At 25.4% G+C, this 20,616-nt stretch overlaps 4 protein-coding genes across 4 annotated transcripts; 1 reads left to right on the plus strand and 3 right to left on the minus strand.

The window, feature by feature from the left end:
- Window positions 1–1,416: 1,416 nt before the first annotated feature.
- On the minus strand, window positions 1,417–6,793 carry Phum_PHUM537070 (uncharacterized protein; the record flags this gene model as incomplete). Its single annotated transcript, XM_002431538.1, has 17 exons — window positions 1,417–1,513; window positions 1,612–1,728; window positions 1,829–2,441; window positions 2,539–2,654; window positions 2,859–2,984; window positions 3,548–3,651; window positions 3,791–3,865; window positions 3,952–4,138; window positions 4,252–4,316; window positions 4,437–4,718; window positions 4,815–4,953; window positions 5,059–5,163; window positions 5,419–5,588; window positions 5,691–5,828; window positions 6,152–6,425; window positions 6,528–6,607; window positions 6,734–6,793. The coding sequence occupies 17 exons, from the start codon at window positions 6,791–6,793 to the stop codon at window positions 1,417–1,419; spliced, it is 2,748 nt and encodes a 915-aa protein (XP_002431583.1).
- Window positions 6,794–7,602: 809 nt separating this feature from the next.
- Phum_PHUM537080 (uncharacterized protein) lies at window positions 7,603–9,289 on the plus strand (the record flags this gene model as incomplete). Its single annotated transcript, XM_002431539.1, has 8 exons — window positions 7,603–7,716; window positions 7,811–7,895; window positions 8,056–8,230; window positions 8,306–8,437; window positions 8,630–8,816; window positions 8,925–8,992; window positions 9,075–9,200; window positions 9,265–9,289. The coding sequence occupies 8 exons, from the start codon at window positions 7,603–7,605 to the stop codon at window positions 9,287–9,289; spliced, it is 912 nt and encodes a 303-aa protein (XP_002431584.1).
- Window positions 9,290–10,714: 1,425 nt separating this feature from the next.
- Phum_PHUM537090 (uncharacterized protein) lies at window positions 10,715–12,033 on the minus strand (the record flags this gene model as incomplete). The annotated part of the gene is made up of 4 exons (XM_002431540.1): window positions 10,715–10,738; window positions 10,920–11,257; window positions 11,337–11,485; window positions 11,900–12,033. The coding sequence occupies 4 exons, from the start codon at window positions 12,031–12,033 to the stop codon at window positions 10,715–10,717; spliced, it is 645 nt and encodes a 214-aa protein (XP_002431585.1).
- A 2,592-nt stretch (window positions 12,034–14,625) lies between these two features.
- On the minus strand, window positions 14,626–19,755 carry Phum_PHUM537100 (uncharacterized protein; the record flags this gene model as incomplete). Its single annotated transcript, XM_002431541.1, has 5 exons — window positions 14,626–15,167; window positions 17,906–18,239; window positions 18,561–18,707; window positions 18,810–19,482; window positions 19,601–19,755. 5 exons carry the CDS (start codon window positions 19,753–19,755, stop codon window positions 14,626–14,628), a joined length of 1,851 nt encoding a protein of 616 aa, XP_002431586.1.
- Between the last annotated feature and the right edge of the window lie 861 nt (window positions 19,756–20,616).

Raw genomic sequence — 20,616 nt, forward strand, 5'->3', positions numbered from 1 at the left:
TAAACGACGACGAGTTTCCATATTAAAAAAAAAAAATACATTAATAATAATAATTTTCTTTTACTCATCTTTAAAATGATTTGTGACGTTTTTTTTTTAATATTAATTTCTTTTTTATTCATTTTTCGAGGAGCGGGGGCGGGGGGGGGGAGAAAAATTCCGTTACAAAATTTTTCCTGATATGATAAATGACAATTACTTTTCTCTTAATGTAATTAATAATAATAATAATAATAAATTTTTTTTTGGCAAAACGTGAAAACCACATTTTCTCTCTCTCTCTCTCTCTCTCTTTTGTTCACATGTAAAAGTAATGAAATTTATGATTAAATAAAATTTTATCGTTATCCTTATCGATTGAGTGTGAGAACGGTTATGCAATTACAAAAAAAAAAAAAAAAACAAAAAAAAAATGTCTGCTTTTCTTACTTTTCTTTTCATTTTGAGAGCATTTTTACAATCGAGAGATTCGAATTGATCTGATTTTTAATAAAGCCAAAATATTAATTACTCCAAGTTAGAAAAGAAAACAAAAAAAAACAAAAACAAACCCTTATGACCTTAATAATAATAATAATAATAACAAATTTTTTCCTTTTTTTTTTTCCATTATTATTATTATTATTATTATTATTATTATTATTCTTGTTTCATTTTTTTCTTCTTCGATAATTAGTAATAATAATAATTAAAATCACCCGTAAACGAAAAACAATTAATAATAATAATAATAATAATAATAATAATAAATACAAGACACGTCGCAATCGTCGGTATTGCGAATAATGTCCCCCCCACAAAAACAATCGTTTTTAATACTGATTTTCTTTTTATGAGAGTACCTTCATCATGCCATTTACAGGTATATACAGGTTCACATATACCTACATAGGTACAGGTTTATTACATATTCGCGAAAGGAAAAAGCGTTTTTTTTTTTTTTTTTTACACTAAAATAAAAAATAAAAAAAAATAAACAACAACAATAGTAATAATAATGATAATGATAAAATAAAAATGATAATAATAATAATAATAATAACAATAATAAAATATAAATGGGAAGATATTTTCTTTCTTTCATTCTTTCTTTCTTTCTCCTTTTTTTTCCCTTTTTTTTTTTTTTTTTCCGTTTAAAATTTTGTAAAATGTAATTTAAGGGGGGAGGGGGGAAATATGTGTAAGCATGGTATGTGTGTTTGTGTGTGTGTGTTATGCATCATGTGGAAGTACCGCGTGAGACGAAAAAAAAAAAAAAAAAAAAACAATAAAAAAAAAGTAGTAATAATAATAATAATAATAATAATTAATAATTAAAAAAAAAAAAAAAAAAAAAAGAATTTATCTACTTAAAATATTCGCGATGGTGGTGGATTCGAACCGCGAACGATTGATAAAAAAAGGCAATCACTCATCTCATATTGGACCGTTTGCTGATTTATCTTCTGTATTGTTGTTATTGTTGTTGTTGTTGTTGTTGCTGTTTTTGTTGTTGCTACTTCCTATTTCCGAGCTACTGCAAGATAAAAAGACCAACAACCAACAATTATATTGTGTTATTACTATTATTATGTTTTTGTTTCTTCTTCTTCTTCTTCTTTTTAAACTCACCTGGTTTTAGTTGTTTCGTTTGGCACTGTTTGGACGTTTTCTTTAGCTAATTGATAATAATCACCACCCTCCGGTTCTTTGTCATTGCTAGTCGTAAGGCCTTTTGACGATAAAAACCTACAATTTAAAAAAAAAAAAAAAAAAAAAAAAAAAAATTAAAAAAAACTTTTATTTTTCTCGCGGAAAAGAATAATGGATTCCCTCTAAATTGTCGCACCTGGAATCGCTTTCCTCGTTAACTACTTTATTATTTACATCGCCGATAACGGACGCCGGGTTTTCCACGCAATTCGCTCCCTTTTGCTTATCGTCCGTTTTATCTAATTTTCCCGTCGGATTTTCCTTTCCCTTTTCCTCGACTCCGCTCGACTCTTTTTTTTCCCTACTACCATCCTCGTTGTTTTCCCTCGCGACTCTCTCATCTTTCTCATCGTTCAACGACACCGCTCCCATTGTTTTTGTGATGACTTCCAAATTTGTATATTCTACGGTCACGGGATTGTTTTCGATTATTTCGGGAGTTTCCGAGGGAGGATCCGTCAAACCCTTATTTAAAAATATATCGTCTATGTTTCCGTTGTTTTCGCTCGGCGTTAAATCGAGGGGCATCGTGTCCATGTCGTAGGATGCCGACGTCGCTATCGTCGTGTTTATATCCGTCGACGGGAAATTAAGACCGAAATTAACAACGAACGGAGCCGAATCGAAATTGGCCCAACCTAAATCCGGACTCGCGACCGAAGTCATGTTCGATGATTCCCACGGGTTCATTGTTTCCGCCGGTGGAACTCCTCCTCCTCCTGACATCCCTTCCCCATCTCCCGCCCAAGCTGAAAACAAATTTTAATTTCAATTTTTTAAATTCGACGTCAATGACGTCAGCATCTCCGACGACAGGAAATAAATAAATTGATAGATGAAACTCACGATGCATCTTGTCCACGTTCGAATGTTGTTGATCGTCTTTTAAAAAATTCTTGTTCCTTTCCAAATTGTCTTCGTCTTCCTCGTCGGAACTGCTGTTTTCTTGTGGTTGATAATCTCTGAAAGTAAAAATTTTTTCAAATTAACGAAAAACGTCAGAGAAAAGAAAATTTTATGACAAATGTTATACCGACGACTAAAACAAAAAAAATGGCGGCCCCCCAATTTTTTCTTTTTCTTTTTTTTTTGAAATGTTTTCAATGTTAATTATATACAACTTGTATCTAATATCTATCTAATACATCTTTTCATTCCTTACATACCCGTTATAATCATCTAAAGTTTGAAATTTTTGTGCGCAAACTTTTTCAAAGAAAACCGCTTGCCGATCTGTTTCTCCCTCAGGTAAATTGAAATTAATTTTTTCAAAATTTGGATTCTTCGAAAAACTAAAAATATTATAAATTGAAAACAAAAACTTAAAATGCACCAGAAAAAAAAAAAAAAAAAAAAAAAAAAAAAAAAAAAAGAAAACAAACAAACAAACAGAGAAAAAAAAATACAAACAAACAAATTGAATGATAGATAAAAAAAACTATTTGTCAAAACTAAATAAATCGTATCGATTGGAGGGGGGGCGGGGAGGCGGGGGGTTTTCACCACCGGGTACAAATTTTTAATAAAGTAAATAAATAAATAAATGATTATTAAAAAAAAAAAAAAAAAAAAATAAAAAACCGAATTGTGAATTATTTTGTTAGGGAGAAAAAAAAAAAAAAAAAAAAAAAAAAAAAAAAAAAAAAAAAAGCTTATTAGCCGAGTATTAGTTTGTTAAAATTAAGCGGGTATTACAAAAGAAGCGCAGATCATGGCGTTTTCAAAATTATTATTATTATTATTATTATTATTATTATTATTATTATTATTATTATTATTATTATTATTATTATTATTATTATTATTATTATTATTATTATTATTAATATTATTAAAAAACGGCTCAAAGACTTACTTCAATGCATCTTCGTCGTCGTTGAATTGATCTTCTTGAAATGATCCGAATTGGCCCGTGACGGAAGCAGCCAAATTTTGTAACTGGTAGTAATTGGAATACAACTGAAATTTTTAATAAAATTAATAAATTTATATATATATATATATATATATAAATATGTTAAAGGTTTAAAACCTGTTGCAGAACAAGAAAAGACGAGAAGTGAAAAAAAAAAAAAAAAAAAAAAAAAAAAAACATTACCACTTGTGAAAAATCTCCAAAAGAGCCATTTTTTCCCACGCCCCCATCTTTTTCAGGTAACGGATAATTCCCGCCCTTCGAAATGAACAAATAATAATAATAATAATAATTAACCGGTGGTCGTGCGCTACCTAAATTGTATTTATTGGGAATGACCTTACCATGTATGTTTCTTGAATTTCGTAAAATTTAGTATTTACAAAATTCTCCCACTTATTTAAAGTTTCGTTATCGACAGTTTCTTTCATCAAGGCACCAAAGGAATGTGTTTGAGCTCTCATACATATTTTATTGGCAATTTCTATTAAGTGACCCATGTAACCCCTCCTGGGACGTTTATACTCAGTCCTGAAATTTAAAAAAAAAAAAAAATATTATTATTATTATTATAATAAATTAATTGACGCGTACAAAAAAAAAAAAAAAAAATTATCATCATCATCATTATTTAAAAAACGTACTGCTGCGTTTCATTATCCTGCCAGGCATCTAATATTCGCTGAATTATATGGCATTTGGATAATATCTGTAACGAAAAGAAATACGGTGAGGCATATTTCGTAGCGTAATAATAATAATAATAATAATAATAATAATAATAATAATAATAATAATAATAATATAGAATTACGTTAAAAGCACTCACATGGGGAACTAATCCATGTCTTTGAAATTCTCCACTATCCGATGTTGGATATAAATTAAAAGCGTGTATCAAGCATTTCTGAACTTGAGTGTGTAAAAAATTATTCCACGTGTATTTAAAAAACAAATCGAGTAATACATTTATCGTATCTAATTCTTCCAATTCCTTGTTAACTTCTAAATCATCATGGGCTACGAGCACGGATAGCAATTTGGCAATTTCAACGCGAACGTTTCCCAACGGAGGTTCCAACATTGCTATCGTTGTCTTCACGGTAGGTTTCTGATAACAACGAAAAAGATTTCAAATGACAATACAAGATTTTTCCCTTTATATTTTTTCTGCTCACGCGAGTACGCAAAATATAAAACAACTCACCAAAGGAGGGTTAACTAAAATATTATGAAAGTCTTTTAATCGAGGCAAAATGGCTTTTACGGTACTTGCAACAACTGCCAAAAAATCAACGTAAGCCTGAGTGTTTTCATCGAATACGATACGACCGTCGCTGTGCCATCTGAAAAGAATTTTTTTTTTTTTTTTTTTTTTTTTGCTCAAAGTATATTTTGTTTTAAATTTTAGCATAAATCCGCAAATGTAAAAACGTTGTCGTCACACTCACTTGTTTTCTAATAAAACCAAAAGGACGGATATACCTCCGACTATGCTTGTTTCACACTTTGGTTCCTTGAGAATATGATCCAGGAGTAGAGTCACAGTTTCAGGCCTGAAATTTTATTAAAAATTAAGTTTAAATAATTAGAAATAAAATAATAATTTTAATTTAAACAAAAAACACAAAAAGTTTATGATTTCGGTCAGATACTATCTAGCAATGCATTTCATAGAGTAAATAAATTACTCTCTGCAATTAAAAATAATAAGTTTAATCATTCCAAATGATACGGTTAACAAAGCTTTTTAAATCATTGTCGATTGTGCATTTGTGTGCACGTATATTTGAAATTAAAAAAAAACTCACGATTCGATTCGATCCAAAATTTTATTTTGATGTAAAACTTCCATTTTGTTACTCCTTAAAATATTAATAAGATCACACAACAGTTGAGCTGCATTACAATGCCTATCGGGGTCCACCGAGGGATCTAATAAAGCCACAAGCCTTTGAACTAATTTTTGCTCATCCAACCACTGTTTAACAATTTAAAAATTTCAAATCGATTTATTTTGCTACAAAAAAGAATACAACAAACAAACAAACAAACATTTTTTTAATATAAAAATTTAACTTACATTTAATACGAGTTCCCTCAAATCAGCCCCTTCTACTTTAGTTATAAGATTAAGTATGAGATCCATAATTGCAGATGTTCCTAAATGTTTGAGCAACAAACTAATTGAATCTTCCTTTAGTTTAAGAAATTCCAAAACCTTTAAACAAGTAAACTGGTAGGAATATAAATTCTAATAGGAAATTTATAGGAAAAATAGGTTTAGGTACGAGAGAAAGAGAGAGAGAGAAAAAAAAAAAACATTAATAAGATTAGAACTTGGTTAAGATTCGTTAAGATGGTACAAATATAATAATTATGATTTTCAATTTTTCTTTTATTTGTTCTTGTTCATAAGTTTTTAAAAATAAGTTTTAGATTTTTAAATTTACTTCATTTCTGTTATGAAAGAGTTAAATATAATGTAATCTTATGTAAAAAAAAAAAAAAAAAAAAGAAAAAAGTTCAATGTAAAATAGTTACCCGCTCACTGTTCCTAGTAATTAGTACACTGAGAGTTTTGCTAAAAAATGAAGCTAAGAGAGGATTTAATGGTGCATCAGTATCAAGAAATGAGTAAAGCTTTCCTAATAAAGCCTTGTCGTTGGCCAAAGTTTCGCTAAGTGGAGGAACTTCGCATGTGAGTAACTCGCATGCAATGTTTGAATACTTGTACTTGATAGCATCATCCTCATTCCCAGATGGTTCTTCTATGGTTAATTTGACTAACTTTTCAAGTACATCAGATTGAATTAGACTGTAGATAAAATCAAAGTAGCAATATAAATTGAACATTAGTTTGTTGTTTTTTTTTTTTTTTTTTTTTTTGTGCCAAAGTTAATTTTTAATAAATACTTACTATTCTATTAAGCGCTTATTTTGAGTCCTACATTCTTCTAAGACTCCATCATCATCCATAATTTCTTGGAGAGTTACATTCTATTGAGTAAAAAAAAAAAAAAAATTTTTTTAAATAATACTCATTTCAAAAAAATTATGTAATATTGTTTTGTTGGTAATTAATAGAATGTTAAAATGTTTTTGATAATGATGATAAATACTTACTTCTTTGCTCAGTAGTACTTCAAAGTTTACTGAAGTAGCATGAGTAGAATTCCAATACATAATGGACTTACATTAATATCCAAGAGCAAAAGATTACCTATGGGGAAAAAAACTGACAATAAGAACAAAGCAAAAAAAAATATGATATTCGATAGAATTTTAAAAGAAATTTTATTTAGAGATACATTTTAAGAATATTATTATTTGATACAATGTTCTGTTGATGAGAAAATAAAAAAAAAAAATTAAAGTTCGGTCAAATTTCATCCCAATGATAATCTCTATGAGAAATGACCTTGAAGTTTTAACATTCTAAATTGTAGGATATTTTTTTTTATTGTAATTAGTGAAATTAAAAATCCAAAATGGTTTTTATTTAAAAATGAAACTGTCACATGATGTGCAATCAGGATGAAATGATTTAAAAAATGAATTTTATAAGTGAAAATACAATTTTTACCGTCTGTATGAGTTGAAGAACGATGAACGATAAAAACAGGTAATTATTCTGTCAAAAATTACAAGAAACTCCCAACAACTTGAAGCGTGATATGCAAACATATGTGAATCTCAACGCTGATATACGGTGTGAAAAATAAAATAATCAACAGTTACCGGATAATCCGCAATTAACTCGACTAATAAACTATAAAAACGCGTTAAATGGCGTTGTACCACAAGATGGTGGGCTATAAAAATTTCCCTGCTCTAATTTTTTTTCAAATCCATTGAATTCGCATCATATAGTTCTTACCTTATGAAAAAATTTTACCGAGACCCAGTAGGGAAAAATGTCGTCATTGAGCTCGCAATAGATAAAAGACAGTTTATTAACACCGGATGATCACAAATTTTTTTTTTTTAGAAAAATGGCTGGAAAGCTTTCGAAAGAAGATGAAAACTTAAAGTTATCACAACTAGGACTTCGACTTGTACTCAGTACGGTTATTCATCCAGTAGAATATGCAAAATTTTTGATGCAAGTATGTTTTAATTAATTTAATAATTTTTTTTTATTCTCTAACCACTTTTGGTTATGTTTCGAACTTTTAACGGAGTTCAATTATTTTCATTTAGATTGGCCATGAACCTATACCTCCGCACCCTATGACCAATATTTTTGGAAAGCCGATATTAGCCTTGCCGAACGTATTTCAATACAGTAGGTATTTTTCAAATAATTTTTTTTTTTCCTTACCCCTGAAAATTTTCCTTTTTTATATATAATTCAAAAAAAAAAAAAAAATTTAATTCAACATAAAATGATTTCAAATGTTTTGAAGTTGATTGAAAATAAATTTCAATATTATTATTTATTTTAGTTGCTTATATTAAAAGTGTTGATGGGACAGCAGGCTGCTTTAGAGGTCTCGGTGCAAAACTTTGTGCCAATGTCATCAATGGTGCTGCATTTGAAACCGTTAAGGAAGGAATACGTTTTGAAAGTGATTTTAAATCTTTTGTTAATGAAACTGAATTAGATCCAAATGTAGAGAGGTAATATTTAAATTAATGATTAATTTTACATTCATTTTAATTGTACACTCAATAATTAGTTAATTATATTTTCAGGAGACAAAAGTTTTTAAAAAATTTTGTTAAGGATGTAGCAGGATATACTGTGGCTGTGATAACAAGTCATCCATTTCAAGTTATTGCTGCTCGAATGATGGCACAGTTTGTGGGTAATGAAACAAAATACAGGTATTTTTTTTTTTTTTTTTTTTTTATTATAAATATAATCTTTTAAAAATTTTCAAAACAATTGATACCTTAAAAAAAAAAAAAAAAATAATAATTTAACTAATTTAGACAAAATGAATGCAATTAATTCTTTCGTTAACCGTAAGAAATTTTATTAACGATTATTAAAATAAAAAAAATTTGTTTTTTCAGTACTTTTATAGGATCTATACAAGAAATCTACCATCAAAATGGACTTTGTGGTTTTTTTTCCGGTTTAACACCTAGATTAATTGGTGACTTATTAAATGTCTGCATTACAACTAGTTGTACATATATAATTCATGTTTATTTTACCGATGATAAGGAAATTCAAAATTATTGTAGTGCCATTATAGGTGTAAGTTGATAATTTTTTTTTTTTTTTACTTTCTCTCTATTTTAAACTAGTTTTGTAAAATGAATTGTATTTTATTCACTCGGAATTTTTTTTTTTCCCCTCTTTCAGTTTTTCGCTACAGCATTCACATACCCTTTTCATGTAGTTTCCAATTGCATGATCGTCAACAATTCAGGGTAAAAAATTTTTATATTTATAACAATCGAAAAAAATCATCAACAACAAGTTTATTTTCCTAAAATTTGTTTTGAATTGTAGGTTGAAAGCAGGATCACCCCCACACATGCCACATTATAAATCTTGGCTTAATTGCTGGAAGCACCTGGAAAGCACAAAACAAATAAAAAGAGGTTCTTCACTCTTCTGGAGAAGATATCCACTGATGTAAAAATCAGTTTGTACCTTTCTCATTATTATTTTTTTTTTTTTTTTTTTTTGTGTGTATAAGGAGAAGAAAAAAAAAAATGAAATAAAAAAACAAACATCCCCTTTTAAATTGTGGAAGGGAATATAATAATATTAATAATAATAATAATAATTAAAAAAAAAAAAAAAAAAAAAATTTTTTTTTTAAACGTTTGTAAGTTGGTGAATGTTTTTGTTTATTTATGGCTTTTTACGATGTAGAGTACAATTCCTGTTTTTTTATGTGAATTTTCTGGATTAGAGAACGAAAAAAAAAAAAAAAAATACCTTGTTTACTTTTTTTTTTTTTTATAATTAAAAAAAAAAAAAAAATTGTGACATCCATTTAGTAATTGAAAAATAAAAATTATAATTTTTGTTCGCCTTTATGTTTAAAAAAAAAAAATTATAAATTAATTTATTCGGTTGGGACAACAAACAACATAAAAACATAAAAACATAAATTTTAAATGGATTTGTATTATTATTATTATTATTTTTAAAGGATATTTATTGACGACTCGTTTTATAATTAAAATTATTACTTTAACTAGTCTAAAATTATTTAATATAATAAAATATCTTTTTTTTTTTTTTAAAAAAAATTCACACGAAAAAAAAAACAATTGGTAATTTATAAGTAATTAAAATGTAATTATATTCAAATAACCACCGATTATACTTTAATCACTAAGACTTATTATCATTATTATTATTTTTATTTATTAACATTCTAAAAATAATAATAAAAAAAATTTATTTGATTTTTTTAAAGAGTTTTTCTATCGAACTCATAAGCATTTATATTACACGACGCCATTTTTTTTCAAATTGCAATTTAAAATCATTTTAAAAATAAAAAAATGGAGGAAAAAAATAATTATTTGATTTTTTAAAAATATTTTCGTCTTCCCTATCGTGTTGTTTAATTAGATAAATACAAGTAGAAAGTTTTTTTTTTGTTTTTAAAACTTTATTATCCAATTATTATCTTTAATATTATTATTATTAATTAATTCATATCGATTAATTAATTAATCATATACTCTCTTGCCAAAAATTCTTTTAAAATATTATTATTATTATTATTAGAGAGGGGAAAAAAAAAATTTCCATGATATTTTACATCCCCCACGTATTGTATATTTATTATTTGTGCACAATGTATAATTATGTATACATATATAATAATAATAATAATAATATCGATTTTATATAAAACTAATAATAATATAAATAATAATAATTTAGTTGTTTTTTTTTTATTAGCTGTTGTTTTAGTCGCTCATTATTGTAATTATAAATAAATAAATAAATAAATTGATTTATTATACGGATGATAAATTTAAAAAAAAAATTTTCTTTCTTTTGTTCATTTAATTATTTGTATTTAAAAATTTGATGTTGAATAAATAGGAAAAGTTTTTTTCGCATTTGATCCTTGAAAAACAAACTTTACAGGAGGATTTTTAACGTAATTATCATTTAATATTTTACATTTGAATGGTTTCATGCATCTGGAAAAAAAAACAAACAATTAATAATAATAATAATCGATTAAAAAAAGGTCGAAGTATTAAAAATTAATAATTTTGTTATTTGTATTTATTATTATTATTATTATTATTATTATTATTACTTATTCAATTCGTGTTGTCTCAACATGTCTAATCTATCGGTAAATGGATTATCCCAAACTGTTGGAGGTTCGTTGTGAGTACCATAATAATCACATTGACAACCCGTTGGTATTTTTTTCAATTTGGGATTAATTCCCTGACGGGATAATTCTTCTAATATATCTTTGGGTGGTGATTCAGAGGGTATTTCTTTTTTTTCTTTTCTTTCTTCTTTTTCCTTACAGGGATCGTAGGTTTTATATTTTATTTTTCTTAACGGTAAACAATATGTTTTATCCTGTTCTTCATCATCTTCATCATCCGATTCTTCTTCGTCGCTGTATAATAAACCTGCTTTTGCTAACATTTTGTGATATTCGAGTTCCATGTAATAAGGCCGGCAAAAAATTCCCATATCTGTTATATAATTAAAAATCAAAATGGCGGTCACGGATTGTAAAAATGAATAAAAATAAATATAAATAAATATAAAAACCTCTTTGTGTTTTTTTAGGCATGTCAACCGTGCATTTTTCTTTTAATTTTTGCGTTACATGACCCCATTCTTGAGGTTTTCCAACCCAAAATCCATTATTTCGTTCTAATTCCAATTCTAAACTGTGACATTTCGCCTTTAAAGTATATCTGTTTAAAAAAAAAATTACTCTCCGTTAATTTGTATATTTCGTGACGATAATAATTAATCAAATTACTATTATTATTATTATAACTCTCACCTTTTTTCTTTTTCCACCAAAACAGGATCATTATTCGCATTTAAATCCGAATCTAAATAAAATTCAAAATGGTTAAACAATCATGACTGAAAGAATTGTCGCATATGCAAAAACTTAACGGTTTTTTTTTGGTAACGAAAAAGAACGTTTTTAAAAATTGATAAGCCTCCGCGATTCATTTACATAAAAACAAATTTTTTTTAAAATTTAAAAGTAAACAAATGATTTTTATTTGATTAGATTAATAATACGTAAATTATTATTTTTATACGAAAAGTTAATAAATAAATTAATTAATTAACCTTTAATTTTTTTCAAATACAATCCGATTGTATTTTGAATTTGTCTTGGTTTTGTTAACAAATCGTGACATTCATCTTCTGTAAATGTTGGATCGATATTTGTCAATATGTAATTATCAGGATTTTTTTCTTGATCTATGTTAAATGAATACATGATATTTCTAAATATATAATTATTATATTATTATTATTATTATTTAAAAAAAAGAAATTCAAAAAAAAAAATAAAATAAAAAAATAAAAAGACTAACGGGGAAAAAATGCAGACGACGATTCGGTTTTGTTTTGTTTTGTTTTTTCTCTCAATTGATTTTCATTGGGTTTAACAATCACAACCGTATAAATCCATTCGTCAGTTAAAAAAAATGAATTTTCAATAAAAAAAATTATTATTATTTTTCTTTTCTTATTTTTTTGAGAGAGTAATTATTTAATAATAATTTATTTAATTCTTTTAATAAGAATCTTGTTCGATTTTATTAACTTGTGATTTCCAATCAAAACATCTAAAAAAAAAGAATAGAAAAGGATTTACTAGAAAAAGTCATTTACAAAAAAAAAAAAAATTAATAAAAATTATTGATAAAATAAAATAAATAATAGTAATAATAATAATATTAAACACTGTGTATTTAAAATTTAATTATTACGTACTACAATGTACACAATTGTAAAAACTCTAAAGAAGAATTCAAAAAAAAAAAAAAAAAGAAAAAAAAAAAATTTTTTTTTCTATTCATTACAATTTGAATTTTTCCACAACAATTTTTTTTATATAATAAATAAATAAATTAATTAATTGAATTCTTAATATTTATTTATATATATTAATTATTTATTGCTGTCATTTTATTAAACATTTTCAAGGAATGTACATAATATTATTAATTTTTTTAATAACAGATCTTGTTATTATTAGATAAAATGCAAAAACAAACACACAAACAAACAAACAAAAAAATGGAATTTTAATGTTTTATTTTTTTTTTTAAATTCATTTACATAAAAACATTTATTTAAATAATTTCTTTTTTTTTTGTTGTTGTTCTAATAAAAAAAAAAAAACCCCAACACATTTTTCCAATCCATAAAAATAATAATATCAATAAATCATCAATATCATCACCAATTTACTTATTTATTATTATTATTATTATTACACAATAATTTAAAAAAAAAAAAAAAATCATTACATGTGTTCCTCCACCATTAAAATAAAATACAATTAATAATAATAATGATAATCATTTATTTTTTAAATAATTATTTAAATGTGTAAGAACATAATCATAATAATGATTTAATCATTTTTTTTTTTTTTTTTTTTTTTTTTTACTTTTTACAAAATGTTTTTTTTTTTTTTTTATAAAAAGAAAATAATTATAAATTTAAATAAATTTATTTATAGATAATAATAATAATAATATAGATGAAAGCTTTAGCTTTTATTAAATAAGGTACAAATTCTATTAACTTTAGATTTTAAATAATAGAATAGAAAAGGCAAATTTTTTATTAATTATTATTTCAATTTTGTACAACAGACAATATAAATATATAAATATTCATCTAATATTATTTATATTTTATCAATTTTTATCAAATTTCACAAAAAAAAAAAAATTTAAACCAAAAAACAAACCAAAAGAGACAGCCATTAAAAAATTTTTAAATTAAATAAATAATTATTTATTTATTTATTTATTTTTTTTAAAATCAAATTATATTTATGTATATATTACGTATATAATTCGCAAGCAATATTTATCTGTTAGTAATAATAATATATTATTAAATAATAATAATAATAATAAATTATTTATGAGTAATTCAAATCACATTTAACTAATAAATGAATGCTAAATAATACAGACGATGTAAAAAAAAAAAATCAAAATAAATTATTTACAATTAAATATACATATTTTATTTATTATTATTATTATTATTTTAAATATTGACAAAAGATTATTTATTTATTAATTAATAGAATTATCGATTTTATTATTTAAAATCGTTTTTATTTTCCCATAATCATCATCATCATTAACAAATATTCTTATAGAACGAACGACGATTTTATTTCATTTTTAATATATAAAATAATAATAATAATATTAAACATAATAATAATACTATTAAACATAGTGATAATAATAATAATAGTAATAAATCTGGATACATAAAATAAATGTAATAGAAAAATTAAAAATTAATAAAGATTGTCACTGAATTTGATTAGTACATAATAAATAATACGTTATTCGTTCGATTATTATTATTATTATTACTAATTGTTCGGTTTATTATTATTACTATTATTATTACTGTAATATTGTATTATTTGCACGTGGATTTTAATAAGTGTAAGGAACGTGTGTAATAAAAAAAAAAAAAAAGAAAAATCAAATGCAAAATCAAAACCTGATGTGTGTGACCTGAGCCTGACATTTTTACTATTTTTTTTATAAAATTTCTTTTGTACTCCATCATTACTACTCCATTATACTTAGAATAATAATAATAATTCGAGACAAAAAAAAAAAATATTTAACTAATCTAAAAAATATTCGAATGTAATCAAATTCAAATATAAAAAAAAATTGTTTTTTTGTCCATTGTAAGCTTAAATTACAATTTTTTCCACATTAGCTAACGTTAACGTTATCTAATAAATATAATTAATTGAAATTTTTTTTCTTCTTCTTCTCTTTGAGTCCTTAAAATTAAAAACAAAAAGAAAATTTTAATTGATTTCCGATGGGGATAAAATTGGGGATACCATATAATGACCGTAATCTACGACGGGAGTTTTGGCATCATCTTGACTAGTGTCCACTTTAATCGTTATCTTATTATCATCTTGACTTATTAGATTTATATGCGTGGGTTTAGATTGGTTTCGAACGTTGTAACCCGATTCTACATCCACGAAATTTCTCATCATCGCGACAGAACCGTTTTGCGGTGATGACGTAGGAGTCGGAGAACTCGGCGAATATGGTACGTAAATTCTAACGACGTCCGGACTCGGAATGTGCGGCGTTGTCCTCGGAGTCGAATGAGCAGACGATATTTTCAATGACGTCGTCGTCGTCGTCGTCCCTCCCCCACCGATTCCTCCCAAGCTTACGGCACCCGCACTTCCATCCGATGCGTTGCTGTGAGTGTCGAGACTGTTGTCCAAAAATTGAGATCTCGTTGCCGTTGAAAATACCGATAAGTCAGCCGTTGACGTCACACTCGTATCAGCCAATGATCTTTTAGATCCTCCGTGACTGCTGTCGTCTAGACTTGGATCAAATGAAAATTTAGAACCTAAAAATATTATAAAAAATTTTGTCATTTTAATTAACTTTTCTTTTTTTTATTAAATAATTAATAAACTAAATAATAATAATAATATTAACTAAATAATAACTAAATAAAAACTAAATAATAATAATAATAACTCCGACTCATCAATAACGACAAACGACTTACCTGAAACAGAAAGAGAGAGAGAAAACATTTTTTTTAAAAATTATTTTTGTTTGTTTGTTTGTTTTTGTACAAAAATCAACAATTTTTTCTTTTTTTAAGTATAGTAAAAAGTGAAAAAATAAAATTATTAAAACAAACTACCACCAAATTAATCCGTACAAGGGTTGTTGTTTGTTTAAAAAAAAAAAAAAAAACCGTTAATAATAATAGTAATTGTTAAATCAATTAAATTCTTTCTTCTTTTCTTCTTTTAATTATTAACAAAAAAAAATTTTTTAAAATTTATTTTGTTTAAAGCAATTTAAAAAAACACGCAAAGCAATTAAATTCGGATATGGCGACGATCCGATAAAATAAAAATAATAATAATAATAATACATATATGTCTGTACACATACGCCATTTTATTAACTGATAATAAAAAATTTTTCTTTTTTTTATCATTTTTAGAATTTAATTGGAAAATTCATTTTTCTTTTTTTATATATATATATATAAATATGTACAAAAAGAAAAGAAAATAAAAGAAAAGCGACAGTTTTTTTTTTTTTTTTAGTTTCAAGAAGGAAAAAAATGTTAAAAACCCTTCTTCAATATAAGAGAATTCATTCCCAAATAATAAATTTATTGAGTATTTATTATTAAATGTATATAAACAACAAACAAATTGTATTATTCAATGATAATAATAATAATAATAAATAATAAATAATAATAATAATAATAAAATTAATCTTTCATTTTTCTTTTTTCATTTAAAAAAAAAAAACTATACAATCAAATTTAACAAGAAAATTGTAAAAAAATAAATTTTTAATTTTTTTTTTTTTTTCCCATCATTCCAGTCTATTATATAATAATAATGATGATGATAATAATAATAATAATAAAAATAAAGTTCAACAAGAAAAATCCAAAAAAAAAAAAAAAAAAAAAACAAATTTTATCAATTAACATTTAATAGTAATAATAATAATAAATCAAAAAGAAAAATGCATGCAAAACGTGCAAAATAATCAGCAAATATGAAATTAATTAAATATATATAATAATAATAATAATAATAATAATAATAACAATACAAAAATAAATGCATATATATATATTTAATTAAATAATTAATTTTTTATGAATGAATCAAAATGTGAGTAGTAGTAGTAGTAGTGGTGGTGGCCATATATAAATACAGCCAAACCATTTCTCTAATTATTATTATTATTATCATTATTATTTTATTGATAAAGTAAAAAAAAAAAAAAGACAGAAAAGCAAAAGACACAAACGCACACAACAGAGAGAGAAAGAGAGAGAGAGAGAGAAAAAAAAATAAAATAAAAAAAAAAAATTTGAAATCAAGATGGAATGGAATATTTTTAGTTAAATTAGGATGAAGAGGAGGAGGAGGATGAGGAGGCGGGGAAGGGGGGGAAGAAGGCAGGAGGTCAGGGGGGCATTGTTTAATTATCGAACGAAAAATACAAAATATTATGAATTGGTTTTTTTTTTTTTTTTTGAATATCTCCCTAAAATAAATAAGTAATAATAATAATAATAATAATTAACACGTTCTATTATAATCATTAAATTGTAAAGACAATTTTAAATTTTTAACGGCGATAAATGGATGATGATAATGATGATGATGATAATGATGATGATATTTGTTTTTTTTATTTTTTTTTTATTTTTTTTTCGAAATAATCTAATAAAGCTACGAGTAAAGAGATTCTTCTATAAAAAATATATTTTTTTTTTTTTTAAAAAATCTATTTATCAAAATTAATTAACTATCAAAAAAAACTAAAACTAATTATCATTATTATTATTATTATTAATTGCTCAATGTTTTCTGATATATATAGATATATAAACGCATTTAAATAAATAATAATAATACGTATTTTAATTATTATTAAATTTTTCACGTTTCATCATGGGTAACATTAAATTTTTTTTTTATATATTGATGTAGTACATCATCCAAGTGGAAAATGTATTTTCTTTTCTCCAATTTTTTAAAATAAAAAAATAATTATATAATTATAATCAGGCAAGTTAAGCTGCGTTTTTTTTTTTTTTTTTGTTTAGGGATGATTCCGCCATTTTTCAATCGATTCCGATTGGGAAAAAAGGTAATCTTAATAAGAAATCAATATATAATTAGTTTAAACGATGGCAACGAGTACGCCATTTTGAATTTTTTTTACAAGAAAACTTAGAAATTGCAAAAGCAAATGAAATATTAATTGATTTTTTTTTTTTTTTTTAATAAGCAATTGTGTGATTTATCGTTACAATTAACTGCTGCCTGTTATTGTACCCAAAGGGAGAAAAAAAAAAAAAAAAAAAAAAAAAAAAAAAGAAAATAGGAAAAATTAGATGATGATGATGATGATGATATCATCAGGGGTTTTAAATATTATTTGCTTATATGAAAACGACGACACAGAATGTCAATCAATCAATACAATTGATTCGATATCGAATCGACTACAAGTGTGTAACCAATATATAATTGAACTCGCTCTGGTCGTTTAACTTACCCCCTAAACCCACACTGTCACCGATGGACAATCTGGAATGCCTGTTGCTCATGGAGTCGTCAGAATTCATCAAAGCATTTTCAATGGCCGTGTCTCGTCTCATGATAACCGTTTCGTTCGTTACTTTTTCCTCGTGTGAAAATTCCATTTTCCTTCGCCCGATTTTCAAATCTACCGTTGGCTCGACAAATATTCCAAACGGTTTTTTGGGGAGTTCGTGTGGCAGTGGAGGTCCAGCATAGTCCAATTGAGCTTTTCTCAATTCTTCGCATGCTCTCTGAAGGGTTTCCATTGTTGAATCATCATCGAACCCAAAATCTTTTTCCAGTCGAATCTGTAAACATTAAAATGAATTTAAGAGGGAATGATTACCTTTACGCATTCTCGACAAAACTTGAACAACTTTTTAAATTAATAAAAATTAAATTTTGAGGGCTCAATAATTATTTCTCTCCCATCGAATTACTTTCAGTAAATTTAAAACATTGAAATAAAAATTCCTAACTCATTAAATAATTTATTAATTGGCATTTTTATTAGTTCAATTGAATAATGAATAATTTTTTTTTTGAAAATTCATTTGTAAAGTGCTTGATTGCAACGAATAATGCGATAAATGTTTTTTAATAAATATAATTAGGTAAAATAAAAATACCTGTAAATACTGTAGAATATCATCCATGCCTAATCTCATTAAAGCTTTCCTATGCATTTTAAGCAAGTTATATGCCATACATGTTAACGTTTTTTCCCCTTCTAATAAATATACATCCCAAACTCTTAAGGTTAATGGAAAAGGTATCTATAAAACATTAAAATGATTATCTCAAATGGAAATATTGTTAAGAAAATTTTAAAAATTTGCATTATTGTAAAAAAAGAAATGATAATAATATGCACTTACTCTATCTAGAAAACATTGGAAAAACCACTTGAGAGTATATATTCCAGTATCTACTCCATTTTTATCCAAATGTTTTTTTAATTTCGGTAGGAACTTGTTCATGATTTTATCATGATGCTCTTGATACCTTATTAGCTTTGGAAAACCAGGAATAAAAAACCCATGCATGTTGTACCTGCTATCAGCGAATAAAATAGCCAAGGCCCAAAATGCATCTTCTTCGTTGAAATACATTAATAGCAAAGCGGCTATTTGCGACATTCCTTGACAGTAACCTATATCAGAATTGTAAATACTGTAGGCTCCTAATATATTAAATAAAGCTATTTGCTGGACACTATATCTATCCCTAAACATAATATGGTCTCTATATGTTCTATTAACATCCAAATCAATTTGTCTGATATCTGTTGACCACTTTAAAGCTAAATCTCTCATTTCTTCATATTTTCCTTTTTGTTCTTCTTTAACCTTTTTAACATTTAACAACAATCCCCAAATTAATGCTCTCAATTTATCTGGTATCCCTTTAAAAATCCTACGTTTTAATTTTTTTGAACCTAAAACTGATTGCCAGTCCATTGTCATCTTGAGCCATTTATTGACTCTTTCCATTTCCAAGTCCTTTTGTCGTAATTCATTTGCATCAGCTGTTTTTGGAAGACGTTTATCACTGGAAATTTTTTTAAATATATATAAAAACCCAAAGGGAAAGGATGGAGAATATTGTCTTGGAAATGGACAAAAAAAAAAAAAAATCTTTTGAAATGACAAATATTAACATTACTCACTGCATAAACCCATATCTGTCTGTGACGTGATAAACCTCAAAGGCTGGATCTTCCCATGGGTCGATTTGTGCTCCTTCCTCTCGACCTTTTTTATAACGAGCAACGATAATTTCCCGCTCTTCCGCCGCTCTTCGTACCAAATCATCCTCATTCATCGTTCAATTAAAACTGAGTATGAAATATTTATCATCCCGCTTAGAGATAACCCGCCCCCTCGTTTGCTGTCAACAGTTTTTAACCAATCTTTTATTATAAATCGATACTAATAACCGAATTATTAACTATTTAATTATGTTTATGTTAATAAAAATACAAAAAATTAAATGTTAAAATTTTAAATATTATTTTTACTGCCAAGCATTTACACTTGCTGTTATCAAAATCACCAAACAGTCTGTTTTTATGCCATCTTGACAAGAACGTGCAGAGGGCTATGGGAAATTAATTGCGACAAATTTCTTGACGTTTGAACCATCTTGTAATTATAATAAGCGAGTTGTTAATTTACATATATACAGTTGATCAGTTGAAAATGTCGTTTTATTAGTAAAGTTTTAATTTTTCTTTTAAAAAAAAAAATTTGTAAATGTCAAATTATAATGACAAAAAGATGTATAGTAAATATTTAATGAAGGCAAGTTAAAATTATTAATAAATTTTTTTTTTTTTTTTTTTTTGTGCAACTACAAGTTTGTAATAATGATTCATGATTTTACTCTATAATTTCTTCCATTTAATTATTTTATTTTATTTTATTTTATTGTTTTAGTATCAAAATCCAGAAAAAACTAAAAGAGAACTTATTGAAGTTACCCAACATTATAAAGGGTTAGAAGTAAAACGAGAACCATTCGGTAAATAATTAAATAATTTTTTTTCTTTTATGTAACCTTGGATTTTAAAAAAAAAAATATATATATATATATATATTTTATGTATTTATTGAATCACATCAACATAGATTTTCTTTTAAATGTTTAAATAATTAAATTTTATCAACGTTAATAAAAAAGTAG

This window comes from Pediculus humanus, genomic scaffold, assembly GCF_000006295.1.
Source record: "Pediculus humanus corporis 1103172108290 genomic scaffold, whole genome shotgun sequence".
Taxonomy (NCBI): domain Eukaryota; kingdom Metazoa; phylum Arthropoda; class Insecta; order Psocodea; family Pediculidae; genus Pediculus; species Pediculus humanus.